The 19,613-nt window shown below is 37.6% G+C and overlaps 1 protein-coding gene across 1 annotated transcript in view; it reads left to right on the forward strand.

Annotated features, from left to right (window-relative positions):
* Nucleotides 1–19,613, forward strand: part of LOC109621814 (fibrillin-2-like) — a 107,886-nt gene that overhangs the window by 55,024 nt on the left and 33,249 nt on the right. The window contains exons 10-11 of the mRNA XM_062847579.1: nt 10,561–10,746; nt 10,825–10,948. Coding sequence (XP_062703563.1) covers nt 10,561–10,746; nt 10,825–10,948 — 310 coding nt within the window. The remainder of the gene's footprint in view (nt 1–10,560; nt 10,747–10,824; nt 10,949–19,613) is intronic.

Raw genomic sequence — 19,613 nt, forward strand, 5'->3', positions numbered from 1 at the left:
CAAACTGTAAAACTCTCTATAGTTTCAGATAAGGAACGTGTCATTCGCCGCACGATGCTGGAAGTCAATGTATTTAGCTCGTTTTACCCCACTCTCTCTCTTTTTCATCTTTTTCGAAAATTTCTGAAGTGCAAAATAAATGGTTTTTTTAAGTCGTAATTATGTAAAAACTTCCGTAGTATCGAATGGAGCTGATTTGGCTCACCGCACAGCTTTAAAAATTGAAATATCTTCAAATAACCCCGATATCCCATATTTCTTTGAAATTTCACATGTATCTCTGCCCGGAGTGGAACGCAATCAATAAGAGCAGGACCAACCCTATGTTAAATTGCCGATACTATGGAAGTTTTTACACAAATATGAGTTAAATAAGTCATTTATTTTGCGCGCCAGTCGGAAATAGATGAAGATTTTCTCAAAAAGGTGTATGATAGAGATAGTGGGGTAAAACGAGCTAAATTCACTGATTTCCACCATCGTGCGGCGAATGACACCCTCCTTATCTGAAACTGTTGAGATTTTTGCAGTTTGTGTCAAAAATTCATTCGAATCCATCCACTCCGAGCAGAGATATTGAATTTATTCGCGTTTTATACCTATTTTTTCCCACTGTGCATTGTGTTATGATGTTATGATTTTTTTATAACTTATTTTGTTATAAACTAAATGCAGGGTGATGTTAAAATAACAAAAACTGTAACAAAAAGTACACCGGTCTAATCAAAATAATAACCTATTTTGTTATAATCATATCAAAATTATAACACAATATGATATAAATCTTGGCTTCAAGAAAACTAGTTTCTAACATATTTTGATACAATTGTGTAAAATTGTGTCAAAGAATCAGAAGTAAATTATTTCACCATGAGTTATTGAATAACATTTATATCATAATATGATACAATTGAGTTATATTATTTTTAAACACCAATGATGTTAAACATGATTATATCACAATGAGTTATACATATCATAGTTTGTTATAATTATGTTATATTTTTATGAGAATCTTCTAGTCGGGTAGACAATGAACAATTTAATGTTTGGATGAAATCATTGATTTATTTCCGAGTCAAGCAGTTATTTCTGTCAAATGTCTATGAAGAAACATTGATAAAACTGTTGCTTAAAATTTAAAATCTTGAATTACATCTGCAACTTGATATCATGTCAAAAATCTGGGATCTCATTTCGAAAGTGATTTCATCTGAAATGTTAGACCCTATGATGAATTACGGATCCAATCTGAAATCTGATATTGCATCTTAGATCATGGATCCTATCTCTGATCTGATTTGCGATCCCATCTAGTGCTCATTCCTATCCCCCATTTGTTTTAATTAGCATTTTTTTGAGTGATAATAAATTTCAACAATTGTATGATTTCTAATAAATTCCGTGATCGAACTGGAAAGTCCCCCACGAGCTCATACCGTCAAGGCACCATTCACCGTGGGGGCTCCATTCACCGTGTGCCTTCGAATATTTTTTTATTATTTCCATATTATGATTGAATGATATGACAATTTCCCTTCGATTTCACCAATACAACACTAATGTATTGTTACCATATCAAAACGCTCATTAGAAACATTTAAAAGTATTATTTTGACACTAAAGTGCGTTTACATGAAGCGGGTTTGTGCTCGTTCACTGCATTCATAGTGAAAAAACGAAAGCTGCGCTAAGGTGATTTAAGCGATAAACTAAATGTAGTAACGTTTTTATTCCACCAAGAAGCAATTAAATTCACATATCAGGTATGTATTTTGCATTACCGAAGTAAGTTTAAAAAGAAAGTACGATTATTCGTACTTTTTAATTGAAACAAAAAGGCACGGTAAATGGGTAGCCTAAAAATCAATAGTCTCCATTTACCGTGCCCCATATTGTCCCATATATCTAGAAAAAATCGAAAATTTGAACATTCGTTTTTCTAATAAAATCTTGCAAGTTATTACTTGAAATGAATTTAAACGAAGAAAATTCCCTTGGCTGGGTTGTTTTGATCATTTTTAAACAAAGTAGAATAAAATTTCTCATACACGGTGAATGGGTCCCTACTACCACGGTGAATGGTGACCTACCACGGAATTAGGCGACCCTACTACCCTTTACTAATTGTACTATATCACCAAATTTTGTGAAAAATTTTCTACTTCTGTGGATATTGCTTTAATTTTAACCTATAATGAAGGCAATTAAAAGCGGCACCAACAATGTTTATAAGAATGGTGTCAAATGACAGCCCTTATTTGCCCCGAATCCTCTTAGATCCACGGTGAATGGTGCCTTGACGGTATATTAGCCATTCCATATATCTAGAATATCATAACTTTTTTCTAATCAACCGATTTTAAACTTTTTTTTTTGAAAGCCATTGAATTGTAGTTTTAACAAAAAATGCGTTGAAAGGGCCAAATCGTGTTTAGGTGCAAATAATATGCAATTATTTTAGTTTTTTTTTCGTTTTTATGTCCTCAGGACCAGAGGGGTATCCTGGTTTTATATTTTTATCAGAAAATTCAGAGACTTGGAGTAACATATCAAAAAATCAGAGATGCATGTTTTTTTAGTTTTTGAGATATGAATTTTTTGAGTGATATATGTTAATACAAGCTGCTCTAAAATTGCCTGATACTGTACACACATAACTATGTATCGTATTACTTTTTTGAGTGATTCCTGATGTTTTTTGTATCCATAGTTTTATAAGGATATAAATATAATCAAATTTAAAAAAAAAATTGTATGGAAAAAATTGACCTTTTATTTTCCAAAATTCATATCTCAAAAACTTAAAACCACACATCTCTATTTTTTTATATGTTGCGCCAAATTTTATGAAAAAAAATATATAACCAGGGTACTCCTTTGGTCTCTAGACCATAAAAACGTGGAAAACTAAAATATTTGCATATTATTTACACCTTTCGTTAAAACTTACAATTCCATGGAAACCCAGCAAAAAAAGTTTAAAATCGGTCAACTGGTTCACAAGTCATGATTTTTTAACATTTTTAGTTTTTAAAAAGCTTGATTTTTAGGACCAGCTGATCCGAAAATTGGTCACCCTAATTATTATCATTAATATTTATTAAAGACACTCTACCACTTATGTGGCATTCGTGTCTAGTCACCCTAATGACGAAATGAAAAAAAATACGGATTTATTTTTTTTCAATGAACTACAAACCCACCAAGTCTCACAACAATCGGAGTTACACTATATCGTTTTTCTATGGAGTGGCTGATATAGTTAATACTCTTGCAGAAACTCTTTCAAACTTCACCGCACCTCCAAAATATTTGTGGATATTTCTTGCATCAGCAGCATCTCCAAACATTTTTTCCAGATATTAATCCAAGAACAACTCTTGAAGTCTACAAATCTCTACACATCTGCCATTAACTCATTCCAGATGGGAAAACAAAATTATTACGGGTTTTGTTATTTTTTTTTTATTCTTAATCACTTAACCTAATTTACAGCTCTATTTGTCCACTGGGGCACTACGTGAGCAAATTCATTGAGAGCTGCACTTACATTTTTGTATAGCGCCTAGATTCTATTCTACTTTATCGAACTGGTTACCTTTCTGCTGCTTTCACTTTTCTACTTTATACCTGGTAGAATGATGAGCACAAGGATGATGATGGATGGCCGTTGTTCCTTTTCAGTCCGATTGGGGGTCCATTATGAGTAGCAGTTCGCCGATTTCCAGGTATCTGGGTCCGTTTGAGCCATGGGGCTCAGAAGAGGGTCAGTGTCAGTTGCTATCGGGGGAAAAGCAACTGACGAAAAATTGCAAGTGCCGGGGCTGGGAATCAAACCCATGACCATCCGCATATAAAGCGAACGTGTGACCAACTACGCCACGGGCCCCGGCAATGTTGTGTTATTTTGCAACAATGATTTTCGTAACAACAAAAGTTGTTATAAAACATGTACCGTTAGACGGATTTCGCGCCAACTCGATCAAATGTTGGCAGCACCCTCTTAAATTAAAATGAAATTTTCTGGGTGACCTTGCCTAAATACGCCATATTGCATATTTAATTCCTTTATTTTTTATTATACTGTCTTTTGAAAAGGACTAAACTAATTTTAACCGTTTTTTTCCAAATGTTTTAAAAATGTCTATTCACACAACATAAAAGTATTGTATGGGTGATTATCACAAAAACAAGTCAATTTTCAAGAAAAAAAAATATTGAAAAAAATCTAGATCTACAATTAAATAAATAATGAACACCATTTTCTATTCCGGTGAAATTTTGCCTCAATGAAGATAATCATGTTCTCTATCAGCTACACCACAAGATGCGCACTTTTTTACGAAAAAAAATCTAACAAAAACTTTTTGATAACCAAACCTATATGAAAAAAATATGAAAATGGTGTGTTCCGCTGTGTTCCATAAAAAAAACTAGTCCTATGAAAAAATGCTATAGAGCAAATATCGCACAATAAGTTTTAAAAAAATAAAAGAAAAAAATTAAGCCCAACACTGAAAAGTAATCATTTTTAAAAATGCAATGTAGATGGAAAAAACATCACTTTAGATATCGATGAAATTTTGACTCAAGATAGGTAATTTGTTCCCTACCAACTATCCGTATACGACGAGATGGGCACTTACAAGGACGAAATTTTTTTCCATGTCAGTTGATTTTTTTTTCAGTTCCTTTGGTTATCAAAAACTTAACCAGTGAATATCACAATCATTCCAGAAGCCAATGAATCACAATTTGTTAGGAGATTTTGTCTTATTTATTCAAATTTAGCCCTTTTCCTAAGACAGTCTAGATTTATTTTCAAGAAACTAGTATGCAAAGTGGCTTATCTAGTCAAGGCCTATATAACCAGAAAGTTATATTGTAGTCTGAGAGGGTACAGCCAACTCCAAACACGATTTGGGGTGAAATTCGTCGTCAATAGTTAAACTAACAAAGCTTTTGGAACAAATTTATTAGCTTGGAAAAAAATAAGACATACCAAATAAATGTGTTACTAAATTATGTTTCGGCCAATTATATCAATGAGCATAATGTGGCTAAGGTTGTTATAAATTTATTTGAATTATTAAAACAAGTTTGTTATTAATTTACTACCAAAATAATAACAAACTTTAATAAAATGCTGTTATTAATATTCACGATGTAAAAAAAAACCCTTACGACAAAATCATATCAATTTCTATGGTTTATAACAACAGTTGTCATAATTTTCTTACAAAGTGCACCAAAGCCGTTTTCCCATACAAACTAGTCAACTTTATTTTGCTATATCTCAGTTATTTCTCAACTGATTATTTTCGTGTTTCTGCGACGAACTACAAAACATTTCATCATTTAAAAACTATTGAAAAAGTTCTGTGACAACTATTTATTGTTACAAAAGTTACAGATAGGTTGAATTTTGACAATAAAAATGCACCAAGACGAAAAAACAGTCGAAATGAAAACAGTCGGTGGAGAAATAACTGAGGTATCGCAATCTAAAGTTGACTAGTTTGTATGGGAAAACGGCTTTGGTGCATTTATATTGTCCAATACTGTTCATTCACAATGTCCGCTAAATTTTTTTCCAAAAAAATCATTTCCCTCAACTACCTCAGAGATTCTTCTAAGAACTCACTCAGGTGTTCGCTCAAGAACTCGCACAGGGATTCGCCCAGGAAATCCCTCAGAAATTCTTCTAAGAACTCCATCAGAGATTCCTCTCGAAACTCCCTCAGAGATTCGTTCATAAATTCTCTTAGGGGTTCCTCTAAAAATTCCTCAAAGATTTCTTTAGGAATTCCCTCATGGATTCTTCTAGAAACTCCATTTGGAATTGCTATATGAACTTGCTCAGGGTCTCTTCTAGAGACTTCCTCAGGGAGCCTTCTAGAATTTCCCTCAGAAATTCCTCCAGGAACTCCCTCAGATATTCCTCTAGAAACTCCCTCAGACATTCCCCCGAGAATTACTCCCGGGATTCTTCCACAAGTTCATTCCGGGATTCCTCCAGTATTTCATTCCAAGATTTCTCCAGGAATTCCTTCCGGGATTTTTCCAGAAATTCCTTTTGAGGTTTTTTTCCTCCAAGTACTTGTTCTGTGATTCCTCCAAGAATTCCTATTGGCATGTGTTTAGGAATGTTTTCTCTGTGACTTCTGCAGGACTTTTCCAGAAATTTCTTCCAAGATTTCTACTGGTAATGTTTTCCATTAGAGTTTTACACACATTCTATATGGGATAGAAATACTCTAGAAACTTCCTCAAGAATTCCTCCAAAAAAGTTCTGAAGGGTTATTTTCAAAGGTTTGTTTATATATTTCAAAAAAATTCCTGTATGACAGATTTCTCAAGCAATTTCCTTAGGAACTCTTTCAGAAATTTGTCCAGCAGCTTCACCGAGAATGGTCAAAAGAATTCTCTATGAAATTTAATCAGGATTATTTCCAGAATGCGTTCAAGAATTCCTGAATTCCCTCAGGGATTCCTCAGGGATTCCATTTCCCCAGGATATCCATTAGAAAATGTCCCCAAGAATTCTTTTGGGAATTTTCCCAGAAATTACCCCAGCAACTTCTTCATAAATTTTCTTCTGTAATTCTTCTAGAAAATTTCCCAAGAATTTCCTCAGAAATTCTTTCCGATTTTCCACAGGAATTCTTTCAGGAAGTTTTCCTGAAATTCATCCTGGAAATTTTTCAAGAACTCCTCTAGGAATTTTTCCAAAAATATCTTTGAGAATTCTCCACAGATTTCTCCAGAAATTTCCCCAAGATTGCTTTAAAAAAAATACCCAGAACTTTCTCCAATTTTTTTTTTCAGGAGTTCTGTCGGAAATTCTCCAGAAATTCCTGCTAGATATTCCCAAAAACTCCTACAAAAATTTCCCAGGGATTTCCAATAGGAAATGCCTTCAGGAATTTCCCTAGGAATTCTTCCAGAATTGTTCTTATGAACTGTTTTAGAAATTTTCCCAGGAATCTTTTCTAAAGCATTTCCATTCGGGATTCTCCCATATTTTTTAAGGAAATTTATTCAGGAGTTCATCTGATAATTTTCCTTGAAAATATTTTAGAAATTTACCGGAAATCTCCTTCAAGAATTTCTTCAGTAATTCAGTCAAAAATTTCCTCAGGAAATTTTCCATAAATGCCGTCATGTATTCTCCAGAGATTCCTTCAGGAATTTCCTCATGATTTCCTTTGGGAACTTCAAAAGAAATTCTTTCTGAGACATCTCAGGAAATATTTCAGGAAGTTTCTCAGAAATTCCTCCAAGAAATTTCCCAGGAATTTCCATCGGAGTTTTTCCAGAAATTCCTTCTAAAGTTCCCAGGATTTCTTTAGGAACATGTCCTAAGGAATCTTTTAAGATATTTTCTAAGTAAATAGTTAAGGATATTTCCGAAGAAAGTCTAGAGAGATTCCTTCAGAAATTTCCCTTGGATTTATTTTTGAAAATGCGCCTGGAGATTCCCGAGGACATTTTTTTAATAAATTTTCCAGAATTCCTCCAGAAGTTTTCCCTGAAATTCTTTCAGGAATTTCCCCAGAAATTTCTTCCGAAATTTCTTCAGTAATTTCTGTAGGAATTTCTCCAGGATTTCTATTACGAATTTTGGAAGGATTTTTTTCCAGGAATTTTCCCAGAAATTCCACCAGGAACTTCCACAAAAAATAATCAATTGATTTCTCCCGAAAGAAGTTCCTAAATGTGTCCAAGAAAAAGTTCTTAACGGAATGTGACCAAAACTTCTTGGTGGCACTTCGGAAGGATTGGCTGGGTAAATTCCAGAAAGCATTCTTGGAGAAATCTCCGAAGGAGTTCCTGAAAATTTCTGAAGGAATCCCGGTAGGACGTCCTGAAGAGAACTGGGAAGAAAAAATTTTCCCCAGAATGCCTTCAAGTATTCCTCAAAGATTCCTGCGGTCATTTCCCAGGATATCAATTAGAAAATGACCCTAAGAATTCTTTTAGGAATTTTCCCAAAAATTGGACCAGGAATTTCCCCAGCAACTTCTTCAGATATTTTCTTTTGTACAAATTCTTCTAGAAGTTTTCCCAAGAATTTCCTCAGGAATTCTTTCTGATTTTCCACAGGAATTCTTTCAGAAAGTGTTCCAGAAATTCATTCTGGGAGTTTGCCAGGAAATCCTCTAGGTATTTCCCCAGAAATATCCTTGAAAATGCTTCACAGATTCTGCCACAAATCTCCCCAAGATTTCTTTCAAAAATTTACCCAAAAACTCCTCTAATTTTTTTTTTTGCAGGAGTTTTGTCGGAAATTTTCCAGAAATTCCTTCTAGATATTCCCAAAAAATCCTACAGAACTTTCCCAAGGATTTCCAATTGGAAATACCTTCAGGAATTTCCCCAGGAACTCTTCCAGAAATTTCGTCATGAGCTCTTTTAGAAATTTTCCTGGAATCTTCTCAAGAATTCCTAGAGGACTCTCATTTCGGATTCTCCCATAATATGTTTACGGAAATTTATTCATGAGTTCCTCTGAAAATTTACCTTGAAAATCTTTCTGAAATTTACCCAAGAGCTCCTCCATGAATTTCTTCAGGAATTTCATCAAAAATTTGTTCAGGAAATTTTCCAGAAATGCCGCCATGTATTCCACAGAGATAATTCAGGAATTTCCTTATGATTGCCATTGGAAATTCCAAAAGGATTTTTTTCTAAGATATCCCAGGAAATCTTTCGGGAAGTTTCTTAGAAATTCTTCCAAGAAATTTCTCTGGAATTTCTATTAAAATTTAAAAAAAAATCCTTTTTAAGTTCATCCGAGATTCCTCCAGGAATTTTCCCAGGATTTATTTTAGAAAATGTCTTAAGGAATCCTTTCAGAAACTTTCAGAAAATAGTTAAGGTACACCGGGGCAAGTTGAAACGGGTGGGGCAAGATGAAACAGCGAGTTAACATGATGTTTTTTAATGATAATAAACAGTTTGATCGCCATAAAACATAGTTTTTGATTCAAACAATGTTTTAGCGAAGGAAAAAAATCGAAATTGTATTGAACTCTATTTCAAAACTTCGTGTTTCATCTTGCCCCACCCGTTTCAACTTGCCCCGGTGTACCTTAAAGATCTTCTCCAAGAAAGTCTAGAGAGATTCATTCAGAAATTTCGCTTGGATTTACTTTTGAAAATGTTCCTGGAAATTCCCGAGGACTTTTATTCATAAATTTCCCCGAGAATTCCTCCAGAAGTTTTCCCTGAAATTCTTTCAGGAATTTCCCCAGAATTTCTTCCGAAATTCTTCAGTATTTTCTGTAGGAATTTCTCCAGGATATCTATTACGAATTTCAGAAGGATTGTTTCCAGGAATTCCACAAGGAACTTCCCCAAAGAAGTCCGCTGGAAGAAGTTCCTAAAGGAGTCCAAGAAGAAGTTCTTGACGGATTCCGACTAAAAATTATTGGTGACAATCCGGATGGATTTCCAGGATAACTCCCAGAAAGAATTCTTGGAGAAATCTCAGAAGGAACTCCTGGGGGAATCTTGAAATGAATTCCTGGAGATTTCTGAAGGAATCCCGGTAGGAAGTCTTGAAGAGATCCCAGAAGAAATCGAATACAAAAGCAATCCCGTAAAGAGCTTCGGTGAAATTTATCGACGGATCTCATATGCCACTCGTGTTGTAATCTCAGATGGAAACACTGAAGGAAATCTAGAAGGAACTATGAGAGCAACCAATGAAGTTACTCCTGGAGGAATCTTAGAAGTAGTTCCTGGAGGAATCCTGGAAGGAATTAATGGAGGAACCTCGAATGCAATTCCTGAAGGACAGTTAGCCTGGAACAGTCCCAAATAGCATTCCTGAATGATTTTCTGGAGAAATCCAAGAAGGAATCCCAGAGGATTTTTTTGAGGAATCATAAGCAACTCCCATAAAAATCTTGGAGGAATCCCAGAAAGACCTTCTGAAGAAGTTAAGTAAGGAGCTTTTAAATGCATCTCAGAAGGAACTTCTAGAGGAATCACTAGAGGAACTCATGGACAAATCTTAAAATGAATTCATGGAGAAATTCCTGATGGAACTCCAAGAATTATACCGGAAGAATTCCTGCGGGAATCTAGGGAAGAAAATTTGTCTAAACCCCGGGTCGAATACCTGAAAGAATCTTGGTAGCAATGCCTGTAGGAAAGTTGAAAGGAACTTCTGGATAATCTTATGGAGGAATCCTACAAGGAGCTTCTGGAGGAATTCCGGAAGAAATCCCAGTGGAAATTCGTGGAGGGAGGTCTCAAAAACTCGTGGTGGAAACTCAAAAGAAAACGCTGGAGGAAACCCATAAGGAAATCCTGGATGAACCTTAGAAGTAACTCATGTAAGGGTTTCTAATAAAAATTGTAATGAAAATCCAAAAGAATATATTGGAGAATCCCCGGTGAACTCCTAATAGATTTTACGGTGGAACTTCTGGAAGAATTTCAAGAAGAACTTCTGCGAAGCCACAAGAAAATTCCCCAATTGATAAAACTATGCTGAATCTAATCTTTTGTGCCTACATATAAATACTTTTTTTTGTTACTTCACAGTGGTTGCTTCAACGGGCTCTGCACCGGACCGGAAACGTGCACCTGCAAGCCGGGCTACAAGATGGGTCCATCGGGAAACAAATGTGACGCCACGTGTGATCAACCGTGCCTAAATGGCGTCTGCACTGGCCCCAATACGTGCTCGTGCCACCGTGGCTACGTTCTGGACGAGACCAATTCGTTCAAGTACACTATTTCGTTCGAAAATCTCTTTTTTGGAAGGTATGATTAACGGAGTCTAATTGTTATCTCATTTCTTCGCAGATGTCTTCCCCACTGCCCCAATGGATGTCCCAATGGAGTGTGCTCCGGGCCCAACATGTGCCTCTGCAATGCCGGCTTCATCAAGGATCGTAGCCTGAAGGGAAGTCAAGCTTGCGTCAAACGAGTCTGAGGGTGTGATATGATATCATTCTGATGTGATGAAAGATGAAACAAATGTGCTACAAAGTGAACTTCAAAGCAAATAAATGGAGCAGAATTGCACACGCTGTTGTAGTTGTTGTTGTTTTTGTCGAAACGATCCCGAAAGGCCATCTGGGATATCGCAAAGCGACACTTGTGGAGAATGAATATATAAGAAGAACATATGGTGTACATAGGCAGGCGAATGCAGAACGATTTTGCTGCGATAAACATAGGGTCACAGTCACATTTGAAATCACCGCAAAACAACAAGTATACTGTCTTTCTAAAGTTTGTGATCACCTTTAACTGTTTCAACAAATAGATTTGGTGTTAGCTCTGATAATCATTTGATTTTTTTATTTGGAATAATATTAATGCTCGCGTTCAGAAACATTGTAACAACTATTGTTACAGTAAACTTTTCCCCTATAATCATGTAGTTGTATTTCTCATAATTTATATTTGCTGTGTAAACCTAAATTGTGGTTGATTATTTGATCATAATGATCAGTTTGGTTTATTATTCAGATTCAATCAGATCAAAGTTTTTAAGGTGCCCTTTGAGGTCCCAAACAACTGTGCAAAATTTGGGTATGATTGGTTTGGCCTACATTTTGCGCATCACGATTGAAATGTGTATGGGATTTTATATGGGAAATCATACTTTTTCGTATTTTTCTTGAAAGTTGCCCAAAATTGTCCTACATCACAAAACAGCTAATGTTAAAATATAGCACAGGATGTGTCGAAAAACTTTGTCGAAGATCACAAAGCGATCCGATGCATGTGGAAAACTAAACACTCTTCGAAAGTCAGGCCAAAAATTGAGATTTTTTCCTTTAGGGGTGGTGGGGGTAAAGTGGACAGGTGGGGTAAAATGGACAGGGTACAATTTCATGGCTTTTATTGTTTTTCAAAATGTTTCAACGATTGAAGCTTATGCCTAAGCAAAGCATGAATCATTATACTTTTGCTGATCTTGAACATCAAAATCAAATAAACCTCTTCAAGATAACAAAAACTTAAAAAATCACGTGAAAAATCGGAAATGATGTAAAATCTGCTTATAATTGCCAAGGTTTTCTCGTAAGTTATTTTCACATTATAACAAGTTTTACACCCTTAACCAATAAAGTCCACGTAGAAGAATATGTTTGACCGAAAAAAAAAAGTTTTGTAAAAAGAAAATTTTGGAAATAATTTTACCAAAATCAGACCGTGGGGGTAAAATGGACAATCGGTTCAAATTTAACCAAAATTTCCAACCAAATCAGCCGTCATACCTATCGTGAGATAGTTGAAGTAAAAAGTTATTAAAAAGATATTTTATATCAACAAAATATAATTTTCATCCAAAACAGTGCTTGTTTTTTACCCTATTTTTACAATAATTATTTAAGTGTGTTTCAAAGTTTGTATTAAAAGTTTAAAAACAACAAAATGAAGGTATCGTATGAAATTTGATAGTTTGTATTTAGAAACATAGAAACAATATGCTGTTATATAACTTTTAACGACTTGTTCATTTTACCCCATCGATTGTCCATTTTACCCCCACCAATTTTTTTCACGCTATTTTAATGCACGATTTGGTGAAGAAAATAATCAAAGAAAACAATTTTTTTTAAAGGCAATCCCTTACAAGATTTTTAGAGTATATCATTACCTTCCATGTTACTCGGAAAGGCAGATGGATTTTACCGCATTTCCGCGGGAAACGACCAAAATGCTTAGGTTGTCCACTTTACCCCCACCACCCCTACATACAGAGAATAGATGAAATGATCGGGACAGACACAATTTTCACACGGTAAAGGCTGGGTATGCTGCGCAATTCAGATCCCATTTTGATCCACTAGCCTCTGCCCAGCAACTCCTATCCCTACCTCCACGCGGTACCGGCCGGAAACTATGAGCAACCTTAGGGAAGATCGGGTAACCAACCCCGGTGGGAACTTTAGTCGTAGGCTGACAGGGAAGGGGGGTTTACTTCGGCAAACCTGAGCGTCTGTTCTCCAGGAGGAGCGGCTCACAACAGCGTCTGATCCCCATGTTAGGGGCGGCTGATCTACGTCCGAGTGCCAGGGAAGGACTCTAAGCTCAACTGTGCACTATGGTCCTCCGGAAAGTAGGGGGTTGGTGTCAGGCCCTACGAGCCAGCCGTAAAAAACCATTGTAACGGAAAATCAGCAACAGAACAATACGAACCGAGACCAACGGCAACGACCCCAGCGAACAAAAAGGACTTGCGATTGGAAACTCGGTACGTGGAACTGCCGATCTCTCAACTTCATTGGGAGCACCCGCATACTCGCCGATCTACTGAAGGACCGCGGGTTCGGCATCGTAGCGCTGCAGGAGGTGTGTTGGACAGGATCCATGGTGCGATCGTTTAGAGGTAATCATACCATCTACCAGAGCTGCGGCAACACACGCGAGCTGGGAACAGCTTTCATCGTGATGGGTGATATGCAGAGGCGCGTGATCGGTTGGTGGCCGATCGACGAAAGAATGTGCAGGTTGAGGATCAAGGGCCGATTCTTCAACTTCAGCATAATAAACGTGCACAGCCCACACTCCGGAAGTACTGATGATGACAAGGACGCATTTTACGCGCAGCTCGAACGCGAGTACGATCGCTGCCCAAGCCACGACGTCAAGATCATCATAGGTGATTTGAACGCTCAGGTAGGCCAGTAGGAGGAATTCAGATCGACGATTGGTAAGTTCAGCGCCCACCAGCAGACGAACGAAAACGGCCTACGACTCATTGATTTCGCCGCCCCAAAAATATGGCCATACGTAACACCTTTTTCCAACACAGCCTCCCTTATCGTTACACCTGGAGATCACCACAGCAGACGGAATCTCAAATCAACCACGTTCTGATTGACGGACGGCACTTCTCCGACATTATCGACGTCAGGACCTATCGTGGCGCCACCATCGACTCCGACCACTATCTGGTGATGGTTAAACTGCGCCCAAAACTCTCCATCATCAACAATGTACGGTACCGGCGACCGCCACGGTACAACCTAGAGCGACTGAAGCAACCAGATGTCGCCTCAGCATACGCGCAGAATCTCGAAGACGCGTTGCCAGACGAGGGCGAGCTCGATGAGGCCCCTCTAGAGGACTGCTGGAGTACAGTGAAAGCAGCCATCAACGACGCAGCCGAGAGCACCATCGGGTACGTGGAACGGAATCGACGGAACGAATGGTTCGACGAAGAGTGCAGAACGGTTTTGGAGGAGAAGAACGCAGCGAGGGCGGTAATGCTGCAGCAAGGGACTCGACAGAACGTGGAACGTTACAAACAGAAGCGGAAACAGCAGACCCGCCTCTTTCGGGAGAAAAAGCGCCGCCTGGAAGAAGCGGAGTGTGAAGAGATGGAACTGCTGTGCCGTTCCCAAGAAACACGGAAGTTCTATCAGAAGCTCAACGCATCCCGCAACGGCTTCGTGCCGCGAGCCGAAATATGCAGGGATAAAGACGGAGGTCTCTTGACGAACGGACGTGAGGTGATCGAAAGATGGAAGCAGCACTTCGATCAGCACCTGAACGGCGTGGAGAACGTAGGCACGGGAGCCCACGGCAACGGAAGGAACGACGACGCCAGTGCAACGGAGGACGGAAATGAACCAACTCCCACGCTGAGGGAAGTTAAGGATGCCATTCACCAGCTCAAAACCAACAAAGCAGCTGGTAAGGATGGTATCGCAGCAGAACTCATCAAGATGGGCCCAGAAAAGTTGGCCACCTGTCTGCATCGGCTGATAGTCAGGATCTGGGAAACCGAACAGCTACCGGAGGAGTGGAAGGAAGGGGTAATCTGCCCCATTCACAAGAAAGGCGACCATTTGGAATGTGAGAACTTCAGGGCGATCACTATTTTGAATGCTGCCTACAAAATGCTATCCCAGATCATCTTCCGTCGTCTGTCACCTAAAACAAATGACTTCGTGGGAAGTTATCAAGCCGGCTTCATCGACGGCCGGTCGACAACGGACCAGATCTTCACCGTACGGCAAATCCTCCAGAAATGCCGTGAATACCAGGTCCCAACGCATCACCTGTTCATCGACTTCAAAGCGGCATACGACAGTATCGACCGCGCAGAGCTATGGAGAATCATGGACGAAAACGGCTTTCCTGGGAAGCTGACTAGACTGATTAAAGCAACGATGGACGGTGTGCAAAACTGCGTAAGGGTTTCGGGTGAACTATCCAGCTCATTCGAATCTCGCCGGGGACTGCAACAAGGTGACGGACTCTCATGTCTACTCTTCAACATCGCTCTGGAAGGTGTGATGCGACGAGCCGGGCTCAACAGCCGGGGAACGATTTTCACAAAATCCGATCAATTTGTGTGCTTTGCGGACGACATGGACATTATCGCTAGAACATTTGGAACGGTGGCAGAACTATACACTCGCCTGAAACGCGAAGCAGCAAAGGTCGGACTGGTGGTGAATGCCTCAAAAACAAAGTACATGCTGGTAGGCGGAACCGAAAACGACCGGATCCGTCTGGGTAGTAATGTTACGATAGACGGGGATATTTTCGAGGTGGTGGAGGAATTCATCTACCTCGGATCCATACTGACGGCTGACAACAACGTGAGCCGTGAAATTCGGAGGCGCATCATCAGCGGAAGTCGGGCCTACTACGGGCTCCAGAAGAAACTGCGGTCGAAAAAGATTCACCCACGCACCAAATGCACCATGTACAAAACGCTAATAAGACCGGTTATCCTCTACGGGCACGAGACATGGACCATGCTCGAGGAGGACCTACAAGCACTCGGAGTTTTCGAGCGACGCGTGCTAAGAACGATCTTCGGCGGTGTGCAGGAGAACGGTGTGTGGCGGAGAAGGATGAACCACGAGCTCGCTGCACTTTACGGCGAACCCAGCATCCAGAAGGTGGCCAAAGCCGGAAGGATACGGTGGGCAGGGCATGTTGCAAGAATGCCGGACAACAACCCTGCAAAGCTGGTGTTTGCAACTGATCCGGTAGGCACAAGAAGGCGTGGAGCGCAGAGAGCACGATGGGCGGACCAGGTGGAGCGTGACTTGGCGAGCATCGGGCGCGATCGAGGATGGAGAGCGGCAGCCACGAACCGAGTATTGTGGCGTACTATTGTTGATTATGTCTTGTCTTAATGATGTTGAACAAATAAATGTATGTATGTAGACACAATTTCCCCCTTTCAAAAAATGTTCAACTAGCTTTAACTTTTCGAAAAGTGCATCAAATATTCTCAAATTTTCACTGTAAGTTCATCATCTATAGTTGTGTATCAGTGGTCCAAATTTGGAAACGATCGGGCTATTTTGCACGAAGTTATAAAGATTCTTAAAAAAGGTATAACTATCTGATAGCCAACTTTGAGCTCTCCAGGTTCAATGAACCGATTACAATGAAATTTTAGGCATTTATGAACTATAGTTCATTATATATAATGAACTCTGAAAAACGTTCGATTTAACTTGAAATTCTTAACACGAGAAAAAGTAATAGCGATTTCATTTATTTCACGATTTTTCAGTAAATTGGTCTATTTGTAATATGCATCACATTACCCAAGTAACAATTTCATTGCTGATTGGTTTTCTTTGATTTTTATTAGGGTTTTATTACAGCAATAATAAAAAAAACTCACAGTTTTATGACTGCTTTTATGAAAACCATTGATAAAATGTTTTATAGTACACTTGCAGATATCCATAAAGACAGCTTTTAAGAGTAAACAAAACTTTCCGATATGTAAACCTTCTGGCAATCTTTATTACCACAATAAAACTGTTAAAACTCTCAAAAGATTGCGATCCGTTCGATTAGTAACGACATCTGTTGGTGGAAAAGCAGAACTACGACACTGCTAGGTTAATTGCGGTCATCATAAAAGTAAACTTGCTTTCGTTTTATTTTCGCTGATTATGGTTGTCGCCATATTGGAGAATTAGCTAACGTGAATGGAAAATAGTAAATTTGGCTCAAATCAGCAATGAATTGATAGTTTACCACCATTTCTATAACATGCTCACATAAATAAACTCTCTCTGCTGAGTTTTCTTGTAATTCGAGAAAGTTTTACTAAATAAACAAATTGATTTATTTCATTCCAAGATGATAATATTCACTATTTTTGAAGCGCACTAATTTTATGGTTCTGCAACCCCAATATTCACGGTAAAATTGAATGCACATAAGCCTACGAACACAATAACTACTAAAATATTACTTTAAAATGACTAAGACTTCTACTTACGAATGATGTATCGTCCTGAACTTTACGTGCCATCTAAAAAACTTCTCTGCATCTTGAGCTGTTAAATTTGTTTTTGAAAAAAAACAACTATCGAGAATGGGAAATTTTTCAACTAGGTTTTAAAACGGTTTTATTGCTACTCTTAATGCGGTTTGCAAAAGCTCTCCGAGAGTGGTCCACTTAGCCGAAAGATGCTCTTAAAGAGGTTGTCAAGAGGTTTTGATGTATAAATCAGTTTTATTGCAAGTTTTATAAAATTGGTCATGAAGATCTCTTGTAGAGCCGAACAAAACATAAAATGTTACTTGGGTACTTTGTCAATTTATTGACGGCTATTTTGTTACATTCCTATAAAACACATTTATATATAAGTCAATTAAAGGGACATAAGATGAACTACAATTTACAAATTGAATTTCGAAACGATGTTGAAGTTTTGAAAAATTTGCTGTTTTATTACATTTTGTCTATCCCCTGTAAATAAACACACAATGTACAAACTTATGCAATGCAATGGCAGGCAAAGAAAGCCCTTAAATCAATAACTGTGGAAATGCTCTAAGAACACTAAGTTGAAGAGAGGCAGGCCAAGTTTCAATGTGAACGTCGAGTCATAGAGAAGAAGAATCTGTTTTACCGTTTTTATTGAAAAAAGAACAATTATTACTCAGATATGTAAATTTTCAGATTGTCTTGAATAACGTTTAACCCTCTAATACCAAACCCCGCATTTAGACGGGATATAGTTTGAGCATTATTGCATTTTTTTTCTTCTTTTTGGGCCAACTAACTTTCATGGTTTTGGCAGATATTTGGTGTCTTTTGAAGCGTATTTACCTTTTTCGAAAAATCCTTGAAAAAATGTTGTTTTGATCACCTTTTAGATGTCATTGTTTCTTTCTTATTGAATAGCGACAATTAATATATTTCTAATGTTTTCCCAATTATTTTGTCACATTAAAATAGTTGAAGAGAGTCGAAAACACTCTAAAATTATTTTCCTCTAAAATTACACGGAAAACGAAATTTTCCTACAGAAATATTTCAAGAACATCAGAACTCTAAACATTAGAAAAATTATCAACATTTTTTTTTTTTTTGAATCAACTCTAAATTGTGATCCTTTGTTAAAATTCAAACATGTGAAGACAAAACAAAATTTGAAAAAAAAAATTAGAAAAAATGAGAAATGAAAACGAGAGAATTTCTGGAAAAAATTCAAGAGCAAATTTTTTATAATTTTTTTGGGAAAACTTCAGGACAAACTTCTGCTGCAATTCATTTCAAAAATCCTGCATAGAACCATGTAACTACAGAAATGTTTTTATTTGTTTTTTTTTTGTTTTGAGAATTTATTGAAAACTCTCTTAGAATTCTCATCAGTATGTTTTAACAAAATCTGCAATAAATTTAGTTAGTTAGTTAATAAGTTTCAAGAGTAAAATTTTTATAAATATTTTGGGAAAACTTCAGGACAAACTTCGACTGCAATTTATTTCGAAAATCGTGAAAATCCTGCATAGAGCCATTTAATTACAAAAATGTTTTTGCTTTAATAAAAAATTTAAAAAAATAAAAACTCTCTTAGAATTCTCATCAGTACGTGTCAACAAATTCTGCAACAAATTTAGTTAGTTAGTTAGTTAGTTAGTTAGTTAGTTAGTTAGTTAGTTAGTTAGTTAGTTAGTTAGTTAGTTAGTTAGTTAGTTAGTTAGTTAGTTATCATGTACTGATTTATCGACCGTATTCTATAATTAACTTGATGATTTTGTGGCTATATCGGTCTCTTTCTACTCATAAGTATAAGGGAGTAGAGATCAAAGTGGATAATGAAATGATAGATATGATAGAATTCGCTAGGTAGCGAACAAGTGTGAAAATTTTTATAGAAGGTGAAATTAGGCAAGTAGGCCATGTATTGAACGAATACATCGAATGCGTGAAACTTCTGCCGTGCGACCTGTGCTTTTAAACAGATCGGCTTGGTTGGTAGTTCATACCACCTTACCAAGACTGGCTAAAGTTTCAGGCACCCGATTGCCTAATGTATTGTTCTGTTTTCATCACAAATTCTATCGATCGGTAGCTTTTTCGGAATTCGCACTCCGTTCATAGAGGTATGTCTATATCGCGGCGTGTTCTTCCTATTAGCTTTTTCGATCTTATATACATGACCTACTTGCCTAATTTCACCTTCCGATATAGCCACAAAATCATCAAGTTAATTATAGAATACGGTCGATAAATCAGTACATGATATGAAAAGTTTGGCTCAAAAAGAAAAGTGTTCTATCCTATAAGATCGAAAAAGCTAATAGGAAGAACACGCCGCGATATAGACATACCTCTATGAACGGAGTGCGAATTC

This window comes from Aedes albopictus, chromosome 2, assembly GCF_035046485.1.
Source record: "Aedes albopictus strain Foshan chromosome 2, AalbF5, whole genome shotgun sequence".
Taxonomy (NCBI): domain Eukaryota; kingdom Metazoa; phylum Arthropoda; class Insecta; order Diptera; family Culicidae; genus Aedes; species Aedes albopictus.